A 15273-nucleotide genomic window follows, 5' to 3' on the forward strand; every position below is an offset into this window, starting at 1 on the left:
GTCAGTTTGTACTGTTCCTGGATACACCCGTGACTTGCCTTGTAATTCAGTAGATATTCAGCATTTTTTAAGAAAAAGGGACTGTTAGTAAACACCTCCCTTCCCAAGCAATAGCACTTCAACGTGCAACAGAGTAGTCAAAACAAACCCAATTTATCAGTACAAGTGATCACACGACTTTAAATGGCTGGGGAGGCCCTGGCACAGGGTGCCCAGAGCAGCTGGGGCTGCCCCTGCATCCCTGGCAGTGCCCAAGGCCAGGCTGGACCGGGAGGTGTCTGGGATGGGATGGGATGGGATGGGCTTTATGGTCCTTCCAACCCAAACTATTCTGGAATTCTGTCAGGGTTACAAAAGCCAGGGAAAGAAATTACTTGTGTGGACCGTGTGGGGATGTCAAACACTGTTTCTGGTATTGAGCAAGTTTTAAAAATTTTGCATGGAATCCAGCTCATGGTGGGAGCTGCACACAGTGAACTTTAAATTCCAACCCACATTTTATCACATCCCAGAACAAACAAAAAAAAAAGTGTTTCAAACTTAAGGTTGATATAAAATAGCAAAACTCAGTTCAAAAATTAGGTAACTTTATTTTACACTTTTAGAAATTTTTTACAGTTTTAAACTAAAACAGACTAAAGGAAATTACAGTGTTTTTTAAAAGCAAAACAGAAAGAAAAAACTAAATGCCTGCAATTTGACTAGTTGACCAGTCAATTTCAAGTTTGCTTTCTTTCATTGTATCTATATATGCCCGAATCGGGCTTCCTTATTCCACAGAAAATTCACTCTGCAGAAACCCTTGGGATATTTCCTGTCTGTTTGTCTTAAGATTCTGCCATCCTCATTAATTTTGAAATAGGTTTTTTCCCATGTTACATCACAGAAGGAAAGTTAATCTACATCTGGTCACTGGAAATCCTATGTATTACAATGTATTTACATATAAAAAAAATATATATATAATGATGTGCTGTGCAATTGGATAGAAGGCTGTAATTCAGCCAGAGGGAGGGCTGGTATCAAAACCATAAAGATCCATACAGACATAGGGTGGGAAAAGGCCACCCAGACTGAACTGAAAATCAGATGCATGTACTATGGTAAGACCTACAGTTTTGGAAAAACAGAAATGTTTGCCAAAAATGTTTTTTTACTACTTAGGAACAAACTTGCTTTTTCCCTTGGTTTTTGCAATGGCTCTCTCCTAGTGTCAGCACAGGAAGGGATCCATGAGGTGACACAGTCTGTACTTCATACTACTTGCAAACATTAACAGCAGAAAAAAATATCTTGGTACCATAGATAGAAGATACTTGTATCATAGACAAAAGTCATAGAATTACTGATTTACCTCTCCTTGCAGATATCATGCAATATGCACAATTTTGCAAGTCATCAAGTAGTAGCCTGAGTTAGGGGAGAGGGACCCTCTTCCCATGGGGAATCAACAACCCCACAATCAGCTACAGCTGTGGGACTGATCCACGTGGTGTATGCCATTGACAGACTGACTGATGAGGTAAAGAACACAAGATAGGAACCAGGGACTCAGGGAATGACATTCATTGTATCAGCATCACTGACTACATCCTTACAGACAACTAAATTCCTCATTCTTTATGTCCCATCTGCACTTCATTTCCATAGCTTGTGGGTTTGAAAATTTTTTTGCAGGAAAAATACTCCAAGTAGTTTTCATACCAGTCTCCCACACTGGCCAACTTCCTTGGCTGTTCTTTTTATGGAGGGAGGGGGTATTTTTTAATGTGGGGTTTTTTTCTAATTTTTTTTAAAATTATTAAGGGGCCAAGCTGCATAGAAGATCTTACAACAGCAAAAACATGTAACACATTGGATCAAGAGAAAATCTTTCCTTCAGTACCTGAATGAGCTTAACGTTTATTCTTCATGCGTACATATGTAGAGGTAAACAGATGCATTTGCAAGTGCTAAATTTAACTATCTTTTAGGTTGCACTCTTCATATACTATCCTACATACTACTATTTGAACACCATTACAAAGTCTTTCCACAAAGACACCAGACATTTAAGACTGATAATGTTATCTCCAAGAATCAACTTACTCTCTAAAAGCAGCTACTGTCAAGCATCCAAATGGGTCTTAGCTTCTAAATCATCTTTATACTGCTTGAAATTTTTGCTTCCAGCTTCCCACCAATCCACATCCAAAGCACTTCTGATTCAGTTTCAGTAAAGTAACACCAGCAGGGGTCACAGGGGGCTCGTGGCTTGCTGGAAGTCTATCAGACCCCAGTTCCTCCAGCCTTGAAGGAACGTGGTCAGCAATGAACAGAGCATCCATGGGCAGGGCTGTAAATTCAGATTTTTCTTAGGTTTTGCTTTCCTGTGTTCCTAGGCTGAAAGTACCAGAGCTCATAGTTCCTATCAGTGGCTTTAGGATCGAGGTTTTGTGTTCAGCCCCATGAGGAATGCAGCATGTGGCCCAGGCCCCAGGCTGAGAAGAGTGGTCCAATTCCATTTCATGCCTTTCCTACAGCACCAGGAGTGCTCTGTGACACAGAGATTCCTTCTTGCTCTCCCACAACCGGTGCTGGCTGTGGGACTCTCAATGAGAGTAAAAGGTTGCTGGAGGAGACAAATGGCAAAGAATGAGCAGAAGACAAATTGGTGACGTGCTCACCCCAGCACAGGCCAAGCACAGCACTAACTGGCCATCAGAGCAGTCAGACTGCTTCCCACACAGGCTTCCTGCCAGCTTAGGGTCTGCTGTAACATCTCTGATAAACATTTTTTTGTAGTGTCCACTACTGATTATGAAAAAAGTAGATTATAATCCAAACCAAATTAAAGTGTGCCACTATGGGTTGTTTTTTACTTTGTCAAACTAAACCTGAACCACTATTTTGAAGTTTTTCTTCAACATAAATCAGAACAACTTCAGTCAGAGCAGAACAATAAAATTCTCTTCTGGTTCCTTGCTGGGGAATGCATGTGAAGGACTGTACTCCTCAAACAGCACCAGCTCCCCACCATCCCAGTACTCAAGGCTTGAATCCACAGTGGAGAAGGGGCAGGTTTATGGCAATTTCTTGACTACAGACATATGTTTCAGAAGAAAAGAGCTATTTCTATCCATTCCAAACCTCTGGCTCAAGAAAGAAGTTAGTGTATTGAAAACATCAGATAGGACTCTTGTGTGCAGCCCTACCCCAGGGTCAGGCTCTGGGAACCCTTGCTGCACAACAGGGTGTTGCTGCTCATGCCAAGTGCCACATTCTCAGGGCTGGAGATCTTACAGCAGCACTTGACTGTGAGGTGTTGGCTACTGCAGGGCTCCTACCAGCCCACGCCATCAAATTTTTTAGGAGTCATGATAGAATCTTAGAATCACAAAATGGTCTTTGGGTTCGAAGGGACTTTAAGATCATCTCATTCCAGCCCCTGCCATGGGCAGGGATGCCATCCACTAGATTCAGGTTGCTCAGGGCTACATCCAACCTAGCTTTGAACTTCCAGGGATGGGGCATAAGCTGGTGATGAGCTGGTTTACTTTGAAAGCATGTCCCTGCATATTTTCAGCTGACCAATATTTACATGAAACACTCAAAGTCAGTTCACAACATACAATGCATGTCTGTCAGCAGGAAGCAGTTCTTAAGCAAAAAACATCTAGCTAGCAGATAATCTCAGAATTTTTCAGAGACAAACACCTGGATGAAGTTTGCCATCTGGAGCTAAACTTGCATGCTGACATGCAGAAAAATATTATGAGAAAATTGGATAAAACTGTAACGCCACCTTCACCTAAGGAAGGTAACTCCAAATAATTGCAGCAGCCTGTGCACCTGTAACCCCTGGCTGCTGGACCCACCAACAGCTTCTGGCAAACAGAACCAAGCCTGAGCCCCTGCATCACATGAAGTTAAGTCCTCTGCTAGTTCCTGAAATTATAGATTATTGTGTACAGTACACTAGTTCCCAATTCAAGAAAATCCAATTTAAACACATTATTCATCACCTATCACTAATCTACAGATCGCAAAATGCCATCTTTATTCCACATAATCTGAATATTTAACTGCAAAACTGGAGAAGGTGGAACCCTCACAGAAGAGCACATCATTGATAGAGATGATAGAGAGGATAAATGAAAAGAAAATTCTTTTATGCCACTGGGCAAAGGAAGCTTCTGGTAGCACACAAAGCTGTCTTGTTCTGAAAATGTTCCAGGCTGCCAGAAGCAATTCAACAAATTAAACATAGACAAAAATGACTAAAATTGATGTGCTTTCCAGAAGATTTATCACTTTTAAGTAGCAGAAAATGCAGTCTTTGTCTCACAAGAGCTGAACTGTCCATCACAGTTGGTACAGAACACCCTGACAGCATTCACGAATATAAACGGAGTACTCTGGGATGAAGTTCATGCTATAACTTCATTAAAACCAGGAATCCTGACCCTCAGACTGTATCTCGACAGGGAGGAGAGGGCTTGTTGGCTGGCCACAACTGCCAGTGGCACGAAATGACTCTGGTTGGTGTGGTTCAGTTCTCTCCTGGCAGAACCAAGGGCGCTCATGCACTGGGCACTGCCCTGTCCGGCTGAGCCCCTCACCTGTCAGCCACTCCTGGATTTTTCCTACCGCCAGCACCAAAATTTCCTTATTAAGTCTATTAATTCTAATGTCATCCCTACTTGACAAACTGTTTTCCCAATTTGCAGCAGCCTTTCAGATTTTTGGGTATTTATCATGCCCTTAGATCTCTTTGTAGTAAACTCTTCCACTGCCTTTCTTGTTCAGTGTCTCCTCATGCTTTCTGAGTAATCTTCAGGTTTTTTCCCTTTCTCCACCCTACCCAGCACCACTGGCAAAAACCTAAACTGGAAAGCTGTTAGTGCAGCTCTGTTCTTCATGTCTTGCCCCAGCTAGGAAACCACATGCAAGATTAAAATACCTAAAGATGAATTGCTCCTTGTTGATGATGTTTTCTGGACCTCTGAAAATAGTTCCTGTCCTCATCTGCCTGAAGACACAGCCCTACATTCTTTTTAAAATATCAGAGATAATACTTGTCATGGAAAAAAGCACCATCTTTGCAGGCCTTGGATGTGTATTTGGATCTACTGGTATGTCTGTATTTCACATTTGTGTCAATGTGCTATGTGCCAAGTGTTGATAATCATTAGTTGTATACACTGCTGCTTGGCCAGCATACTCAGCCTTCAGCACACTACAAATAACACACCAAATGATGAGAGCATGTACAAAATACTCTGGTTTGCTCATGGACAATCGATGAAGCTGCTGTTAAAAAGAAGTATCATGGGCTTTACATCCTATACAGCCTGTGTAGTGCGACAAACCAGAAACACATACACAGCCACTACTACAGGGGCTAAAGACAAGAACAAAAGCACTGGATCTTGCACTAAAACAGTGCACATGAGCTTTGACTTCAAGGCAACACTGTTCTCAAACATCCAATATTGGCTTTTTTAAAGAGCTGCAGGTAAATTCACAGCATCTCCCCGAGGCAGATAAATTCATTAATGACTGCAGCATTCATTAATGTCAGCACCACTTCCAGCATACTCAGAAGTCAACAGGCACTACCATGGTAGTCATGATCTGTTCCCAGTTGGAACAATGCAGCTGGAAGGCAAAAATCAAAGCCGAAACACTGAAATGTGCATGGCTGAAAAATACTGTCAAGACATTCTTAACAAGAGCCATATTGAGGGGTACTGTAAGGAAAGAGCATCATCCTCTGAAGGAAAAGCTTGACCAATTATCCAAGACCATGGAAAATGTTCAAGAAATATGGAAACAGTTTTCTAAATGAAGTTTTCTATGAAGTATGTTAATAAATCTTTTGGAAAATAGGCTGTGCAGCAGATTTTCTGTTGTCTGGCATCTGTCCAAGTTTAGAGAAAACATTTAATATTTTTCCAAGTGTAATTCTTATATATGTGGATGCACTTTTATTTTAGTGCCACTGGTAAACATAGAATATATTTTCAAATCTATTCTTTTGTTTCTTTTTTATATATTTCATTTAAAATGCTCTTCATTTCTGACAAGAAAAAGAAAATCTGCAAAATTTAAAGAGGGTTTGAGATACTTTTCTCTTGTCATCCTCAGTAGTCTTTCATATTCCACTCTACCTTCAGCTGCATTTGGGCAGTTCTTCAGCAGGGAACAGACCAAAACAAACACCTGAGGAAGGAATCTGACCCTCATTATGTGGTCCAAAGAGTCAAATTTTCTCAAATGGATTTTTGTTTTAGTGGTGTTGATTGTTACTGGGGTTTTTGTGTTTTGTTTGGGGTTTTTTTTTTTTTTTTGACTAAAAGAAGTGCTTCCCCTGAACACATACAAGTTCTCAGGAACAGAACCCTTACCGAATTTCTAGACAGATAAGGCTTAGTATGTGAAAGACATAAACAAGAAGCCTATCAACATTATTTTTAACATTAATATTACTTTAATTACTTTAAATATTAAAACTCAAGTTTGGTGTGGAATGTGTATCGGAAATCATCAAATAAAATCAGAGTCAGTCACATTGAACTGATAGGCATATTTTCCTATACAACATTAAGTTTTAAATTAAGCTGGAGAGGGAAGTTTTTTAAAGATAAAAAAAAACCATCGTTGCTGTTTGATGGAAGGGATTGATCTGCCCAAGGATCAGGGTCCAAACAGTCACAGCCAAACTGGAGCACCAGGGGCACCTGATTTGTACAGTACTGAGATAGTCAAAATCTGTAAATTGTTACCACTTCACATGCTTTAACTGGAGGTACTGCACTGAGAAGAAATTGGGATTTTTTTTCCTGCATTCTTTGTTGTTTGGGAGAGAAAAAAATTACACTTAAAAATAGATGGAAATTCCTCAAAACCTGAGGTGAAGCAGAATGTCCAGAATACAACTGTGAAATGCCTAGTTCAGTGTGACCAGTTCTTCTGTTTTAACTGAGCTATGAACAATCTGAAATAAACTGTTTCCTAACCACACAGGAGAACAAATGTGAAAGTACACTTTCAAGTAGATGATAATACCTAATGCTTCATCATCAGAAAGCTACTGGCTTTTAAATATGTAGAAAGCTACTCCAAACAACATTCTGACTAAGAGATGATCAAGGCAAAAACCAATAGAACTTTGAGTCAGTCTCCAATTTACCTTGCTATTTGTCAAGCTCATTATTTAAACACAAGATTGCTTTCTTAATTTAATAATAACCATACTTACACAAAGACTTAAGGCATAATCCAGCTAATTGAAGTTTTCAGTAAAATGTTTCTGTTGCTTTTTATTAGTAATAACTGGTTCAGGTTACTGCTGGCCAAAGGAAGGGTCCATTAAAGAGAAGACTGAAAAGCAGATTGCTTTAGTACTATCTTCCATTAGGGCAATTTGTAAATTAAACATTGTGTTGGCCATTGGACCCAGGGAGCCTTCCAAGAAACTTCATTAATCATCCTATCAGACAAGGTTCAAAGCTTTAAGCAGAAGCTGGTAAAACTCTGAAGCCAGAGTGTGGTTTTAGAGAAAGCAGCTCAATTCTAGAGAAAGAATGCTACCATTGTCCACGAAAGCTTTCATCCAAAAAGCACAGGGCAAAATTTTGGAAGATCTAGCCAAAAAGACAATGGCTGATATTTAACTGACATTCTTGAAAAGAGAGCCCTTCAAGTCCAGTTCAACATGCCAAATGGAGAATCTCAATTCAACAGCAACGCCTCTGAATGCATCACTGCAACAATACTTTTGTGAACTACATTTTGGACTCCCAAATACTCGAGAGAATTTCTTCCTTGCAATCTGGAATCATATCCAAGGATCCTATAATACTTCAATTTTCTATTTCAGTTTTTGTGTGAAGTGTTTGAGGCTTTCTGGAATTGCAACATAAGTGCAGAACAGACTCCTCTGATAAAGCCAAATGTACTTAGATGGAACAAGTAATACACAAATCCCATCATCTTTCTATGTACAAAAGCTGATGCATAAAAGACTCAATCATGTTATACAGGAAAACAAACAATTTCAGGAATATGAAGTAAGACCAGCTGCACTCCAAAATTTTTAAATCATAAATTCCTTCACAATGTAGCAAGAAAGACAAAATAATAAGTGAGCTCCCAGGTTCATTCCAGAACCGGACAGACGATGCTTTGGCTATTCTTGGGACAAAGACAAAACATGACTTAGGCAGTTGGTAAGTTACTGAGCAGCAAGTAGCTTTTAAATCACACCTGTCTCTAGCACCATATGTGCTCCGGTGGGAATGAAAAATCAGACTATTTTCTTCAGAATCAGAAATCACAATTATATTCCTTGAATGAAGAACAAATAGAAGCTCAAAGCCCCAAACATAAGAACATTTGCGCTTTAACATTTTCCCAATGAAAATGCTGCCTGTTAAGCTTAGTATAGTGTTACTACCTAATTGTTTTTTCACCTATTTGGCTTATATTTTATTTCTAAACATTCCTATTATGCATTTGCTTCCAGGCATTATTCTGTGACCAGCCCTGTTTATTATCAGAGCCCTTAGAGTTCATATGAATGCCTAGAAAGCTTCCTGGAGCTCTACTCAACCTGCCTTTTAAACTAGACTGGTAGCTCAGGTTCCTAGAAGTAAAAACAAAGACAAAAATTTAAGAGATGCATTTAATGCATCATGGTAGCATAAAGCCTTTAGGAGTAATGGTAATGTAACCATTATCTGCATTTCCTGAATGTCAGTTTATAATAATGCATTCCCTTATATCAATGGCTTTGACAAGTCAGGAGAAGTAAAGTAAATGGTGACAATAGGGAAAGTGCCCAAAAAAAACCCCAAAAAACAAACAACCAGACCATATTTCTCTCAAGTAAGCATTGTAGCAGACTTGTTCAATGCTTTTCCTCCATGTTACCCTACATCATGGTGAAGCAGTGAAACAGCCATACAAGCACAGAGTAAATAAGGACTCTTGATGCCACCCTGCTCTAATGCAAAGAGAACAAATGGTCAAAGGCATTCACTAACAGCGATCATTGAAACCCACACATCAGAACTCCTGGAGAGCACCATATTTCAGAAAGGTGTTTTAAGTATATAGCTGTACCAAAGCTGGAGACAGAACATTCCTTGTTGGATTTGATGATCAGACTCCTAGTGAGGTTCCTCAATGAAAGCAAACCCTACTAAACCAGTCCTAAATACATACTGGTTTTATGTATGTTTGTGAGGGAAAGTTAAGGAGTTCTTATCACATCACTTATTCCAACTGGTTTTGTTCTGCATTTAGGCATTTGCTTTCAAGGTCATCCTTATTCTGAGCAGTTGCTTCCTCACTGTGGGCCACAGAGATTTCTGACTGGTCTGTCTTTGTGCTGGTATCAGCCAGCTCCTCTTCAGCCGAGGCGGAGCCGTGCAGCTCCTTCACGTGGAGGGTGGGGTTGGTCATTTGCTCTGTGTCTTGCTGAGAGGCTGGCACACTGCTGTCTTTGGGAAGCTGAGGGCAGTTGACAGGAGCTATCACCACAGGAGGCTGAGGTAGGTCTTTCTGTAAATGGAAGACCACAGTCAAAATGATGGAAAACAAGAACTATTGTGTCCAGTTATCCAAGGTAATGGTCATACAAGAGGAAGATTAAAGGTCCATCAACTCTGTTCTCATTCTCCAGCAGTGGACAGATGCATACAGTTATCCTTTCTTTGTGTTTTATAGGACACCAGGAGAATTTTTCCTTCCAGAAAGTATTTGCTTTCTGAGTGATTGCTCCTTACCAGTTTCAGATGTGCTCTGCTGATAAGGCAGCAACAGGCACTTGGTCCTTGGCCACTATCCAGTTCTGCCCACCTTTACTATCACTGTACAAGAACTGACAACTTTTACATAACATTTCAGATGATCTCTAACAATTAAATTAATTTCTCTAGCGGAAGCTTGTAAAAGTTATCACAAATAGTTGAATAATAAAATAAAACTCACTGGGGGAACCTCCAGCTTCATAAATTTGGCCTTCTAGTAAGTATTCAAAAACTAAAATAATGCATGACAGAAATTATTCCTTTTTGAATCAGGTTAATTTCACTTGCAGCACAGTGAAACAAAGGGATAATTTACAATACTGAACTACATTTCCACCTTCATAAACAATATGCTATGAAGAAATAGAAGAAAGCATTTTAAGGGTATATTTTATATAGTACTAAACCCCACATTTTATATAATATTATAACCTTTTACTACTACTGATACTTTCAAGAGAGATCAAACAAGTAACATTTTGGCAGAATCAAGGATGGACAAGATCTACTTTACTTTTCACTACTCTGATTTAAGTGGCCATAAACATTGCAAAAAACAGAAAACCTTACTGAGGCAAAAAAAATTATTTAAAAAAGCAAACAATCAAGCAAAACCAAAATCTTTGTGTTTGTGTGATAATACTGCAATATTTTACTCAACTTTAATTCTAGTTAGGTTTTTATAATATTAGTATTTCCTGAAGACACTCATATCAAACTGGTATTCACCGCAAAGCCGCTGCCCGTCCAGAACATGGCAAGCTCCCTTCTCCAAAGGGCCACCACCAAGCTGGTGAGGAGAGTACAGGGCACCAGGTAGAGGAGAGCAGGCTGGCCCATCTGCATCAGTGCCAAGGCAACAAAGGTCACAAGAAGGCCTATGCCATATGCTGGAAGAAAACAAACCCAGCAAAACACAGTCATTCAGATATAGCTTTGCTCAAGCACAACTAAATAATTGGCTAAAGGAGCATTCTCACTGGATTATTTTTTTAAGCAATATGTACAACATCTCCAGAAGTTTTCAGGCCTCTTTAGCATTATTTACACCATGTAAACATGGACTACTACAGTTTTTCTATTGATAACATGGGAAAGTAGTGTGATTGGCCTAGTCCATACTGTACAATTAAATAATTACCTTAAGCAAAATAAATATATGAAATATTGTGCATCATATTATACTTATGAACTCAGCAGATACAGACAAATATTCTGACCATTATGTGCTTCTTGTTTGGGTTGGCTTTAGCTGTTTCTTCCTATCCTGCCACACAGCTAAAAAAAAAAGCCAGCCTGCTCTAGGTTATATGTTTTTATTACTTTCTATTTAATTTCTGCATAAATGTGGCAAAATTTATTTAGCAGAACAGAAGTAGGTTGGATCTCATAATGTAATTATTTTCAATTACATTTTCAAGACAATGAAGTTAATCCAACTTTTTCTTCAGATCCAGATTTTTCTTCAGAAAGTCAAGAAAGACATTGAGGGGCTGTCCAGAGAAGAGAACAGAGTTGGGGAAGGGTCTGAGAGAAGCAGCTGAGGGAGCTGGGAAAGGAGCTCAGCCTGGAGAAAAGGAGGCTCAGGGGGACTTCCTCACTCTCCACAACTCCCTGACAGGAGGGTGCAGCCAGGTGGCTCCCAGGGAACAAGGGACAGGAGAAGACGAAATGGCCTCAAGTTCTGCCAGGGGAGGTTTAGGATATTAGGCAGAGCTTCCTCTCCAAAAAGGTTTTCCAGTCCTGGCACAGCTGCCCAGAGCAGTGATGGAGTACCTACCTCTGCAGGCATTTAAAAGATGTATGGATTTTGCATCTGGGGATATGGTTAGAGGTGGGCTTGGCAGTCCTGGGGGCCTGGCTGGACTTGATGATCTCAGAGGGCTGTGATTAGAATAATCAATAACTTTTTACAGCTCTTGAAAATGCTTTTTGGGCAGGGGCATATTCTGTTATTATTGAGAGTTCTGTACATATAATTATTTCTTATTGTTTCTTACAACGATTTAAGTCCATTGCCTCACACCTGTAGGAAAAGCCTCTCTGTCCTCTCTGCAGTCTCCCATTAGGCAGCTGTGGGAAGCAACAGAATCTCCCTTTTGCCTTCTCTTCTTTTTACAAGCCTGTGCTCCAGTCTTCATCCCTCCTGACGGTCTCCACTGGATTTACTCCAGCATGTCAATGTCTGTCTGGCACCAGGGATCTGCTTAACTCAGTCTTAAGTGACAAATTTTGAGGAATAATCATTCCTCTCGTAACTGCTGACTACATCTTGCTAACTCAGCCCTGTATGTGGCTCATTCTCAGTGCTGCAATAGCACACTGCTGCCTCTTTATCAATACAACATTTTCCGATTTCTGCAAACGTATTTTTAAAGTACCAGATAAGACAACAATTTTGTTTTACTATATATGAGACAGTGATTTGGAACATCAATAAAAGCATCTCTCTACCCCTGCTAGAAGTGTCCATGAACCTAGATATTTTCCCAGAAGAATTTCTAAAGAAGTTGTTAATGACAATTTGTCATGAAATTCACTGCAAGCATTAGAAGTCTTTGCTAGCAGAAGTACATTGTAAAGACAACAGGAATCTGTCAGATCCTATTCATCAGTAGTATTTATGTTCATGGCACATAATTCCTTGGATTTTACAACTAAAGAAAACTTATCTAGAGGTGTTGTAGTCATCATAATAAAATTCTCTAAATCATAGGTTATGGATTTTAAGAATACACAAGAAATTAAGAACAAAGTCAAAGGATGATATCCCTGAACCTGAATTCTCATGCACAATAAACTCAAAGATTCATGAATCAAGAAACCTCAATGAGTAGCTGAGCACATGTAAAAACAGTGTAATGACAAGGGGTAGATTGAGACCCTTGGCAGCCATGGTAACAAGAGCTCCCCTTACGTAAGGCAGGCAAAACAGCTCAGAAAAGCAACATCAGCTAGTTTGGTGATGGAAGATCTAGCCTTGAAAGCACTTTGTTAAATGTTTCTGTTTAATAATAAAAGGAGGAACAGGATAAAACCCCCAAATATGCCATGCAAGACTGATGACATGCTTTTAGAGGGAGCCACTCCTGTAGGTCTTGTGTTCAGGTGGCACTGTGGTACATACCTATTGTGCAGGCTACAAAATAGACTCTGGATGACTGCACCTGAATATCAAATCTATGGCAATAGGCTACCAGTAAGCCTAGGAAAAGAAAGAACAGTTACAATATGCTTTCAACCTAGTCACACACTTCATGATAAAAATAAAACCATCAAACCAGCTAGGAACTTGCAAGAACTTTTTTTTCCCGAAAAACTTCCTTGGCACCCTGTGTATAAGCACCATGACAATATATCCAGGAGGCTGCACAATTTACAAACCAGTTATCTGATGGTACAAGCCCCATGTATTGGAAGCAGTCCAAAAGTAAAATACACAGCTACAAACATGCAGATCATAGATAAAAATGTAATCTCATCCCTACTAAACATTTGCAAAAATACAGTGTTCACGACAAGAGCAAGAGTAAGTTCAGCCCTTTGAGCTGGTACTGAAGACAGTAGAATTTTATGGTTAATGACTATGCCTGCTTCAGGTTGGGGTGAGGACGGGAGACTAATGGGCATGACAGAGTTCATATTTCCCAAAATACAAGAAAGTAAACAAATTATTTTGCAGAAGAAATCTGAAAGCCAGACGGTGCATAATTCTTTCATCTGCAGTGATGCCAGGTATAGTTCTACATACTATCTAAAATCAAATTTGAGATAAAGTGTGGCAGAAATACTGGGTGTAGTGTGACTAACAGTTAGGAAGTTTTGAGTGGTCAGGCATCCGTACTTAATCCGTGTGCAAATGGACAAATAACTTCCTCTATCACCACACTATCAAAGATGCTTTCTAGTATAGAATCAGTTGCTAAATCTACTCCTGCAATTTCTCTACATTTCTTGACATCACTGCATGTGAAAGTGAACCATGAGATTAATGTGCATTTTTCTTGTTGAAAAAGTGAACAGTGCACAAAAAAACCCTATACTTGAAAACTTATCAGGTTTACAGTAGTAAAATCAAACCTACCACTTGAAGCAGGAGTACAAGAAGAATAAACTAATATGACAATGCAACATGTAAAATTCTTAACATGCTAAACAATACCTGGAACTAAAATGTCTCCAAATCCTAGGAGAGAAAAAGGCCTGTCACATAGAGCCAATGGTGAGGAATTCAGTCGTGGAACCTTCAGGACCATTGGGAGCTTGGAATGAGAGAGACACATGTCTGATGAAAAGCACAGTGACACTACCTCCCAGAACTTGTTTCTGTTGTACTCAAAGTGCAAGTTTCAAATACATCAAATGGATCTTTTTATACATTCATTACATACAATATTACTGACAACTAACAAAATGCATTTAAGATGGGAGCAATGAAATACTTTCTAAATACTAGGTTAACTTCAAAGTTTTCATATACATTTGGGTATCAACTCTGCTTTAGCTGCAGGTATGTGCAAAATTTAGGTAAGTTGCTACATGCATAGGAAATAATAATTTATATAGTTCATTCACCTGGGTGCAATAAAAGTCTCAGAAGACCAAGACATGAATAATTTTAAAAAGTCATTTTTCAAATCACTTTAAAGACTCTTCCCTGTGTTCCTATTTATTACATAAATTGCAATGTGAGGCACAGTATGCCACGGTCCATTGCAAACCTGTATTTTCTTTATTACAGTACATTAAAGAAACTTTTTTTTTTCTTATATTAGTGCCAAAATAATTTTATATACTTATACTTTCATGACATAATGTTGAATCCAAAGGGGTACTAAAGGGGTACAGGAGAGAAGAACAAAAGAAGTCAAAGAAATTAGTATGGACTGTATGGATTGATCCACATCCTGCAAACAACTATTTTCCTTGCTATTTTCCCACATGACACTATTACATTCATTGCTGAAATAGATCAAATTAATCCTTAAAATAACATAACTAGGTTTTCCTACTGATTAGTTTTTTGTTTTGTTCACTAAATCTCACTATCTCCTATATCTCACATACTTTCCTCCCTGAGTCAGCCACATCTTGTAAGGTGTTCATGCAATTGGCTGCTGTCCAACGGTGAAAACCCACTGAACACTGACTTCTGTTTTCTTCTGTCTCCAATCTGTGTTTCTCTCTTTTACCTACAGCCTCAGCTTTTCATAAAGCAAATGTCAAAAAAGGGAAGGAGGGGGAAGAGACAGACTGATTATATGTTTTATCTCTTTAGGAAAAGATGCTCATGCTTAATTAGCAACAAGTTAATATTTACAGATGTGGTCATGTTTGTGTGAAGCTGAGCTAACCAGCTTTCTTATATTGAAACCCTGTCAAAAAAAGATAAAGGAAAACCAAAGCTGGTGTGATGAGCCACTACAAGTCTGCTTTGCCCCTCCAGAATAAACATTCAGGAGCACTTATTCCCATA

The 15273-nt window shown here is 39.3% G+C and overlaps 1 protein-coding gene across 2 annotated transcripts in view; it reads right to left on the reverse strand.

Moving 5' to 3' along the window:
• Positions 1-570: 570 nt before the first annotated feature.
• The window catches only part of SPPL2B (signal peptide peptidase like 2B), a 31336-nt gene continuing 16633 nt past the window's right edge, over positions 571-15273 (reverse strand). The window contains exons 12-15 of one of the 2 annotated variants that reach the window (XM_036399208.2): positions 13960-14059; positions 12925-13002; positions 10527-10687; positions 571-9549 (exon numbers count right to left, since the gene is read on the reverse strand). In XM_036399208.2, the coding sequence (XP_036255101.1) occupies positions 9262-9549; positions 10527-10687; positions 12925-13002; positions 13960-14059 (627 nt within the window). In that variant the 3' untranslated portion in view covers positions 571-9261. Of the gene's footprint in view, positions 9550-10458; positions 10688-12924; positions 13003-13959; positions 14060-15273 lie in introns of both variants that reach the window. The other variant, XM_036399206.2, reaches the window with a different exon arrangement.

The sequence above is a fragment of the Molothrus ater genome, chromosome 26 (assembly GCF_012460135.2).
Source record: "Molothrus ater isolate BHLD 08-10-18 breed brown headed cowbird chromosome 26, BPBGC_Mater_1.1, whole genome shotgun sequence".
Classification (NCBI taxonomy): Eukaryota; Metazoa; Chordata; class Aves; order Passeriformes; family Icteridae; genus Molothrus; species Molothrus ater.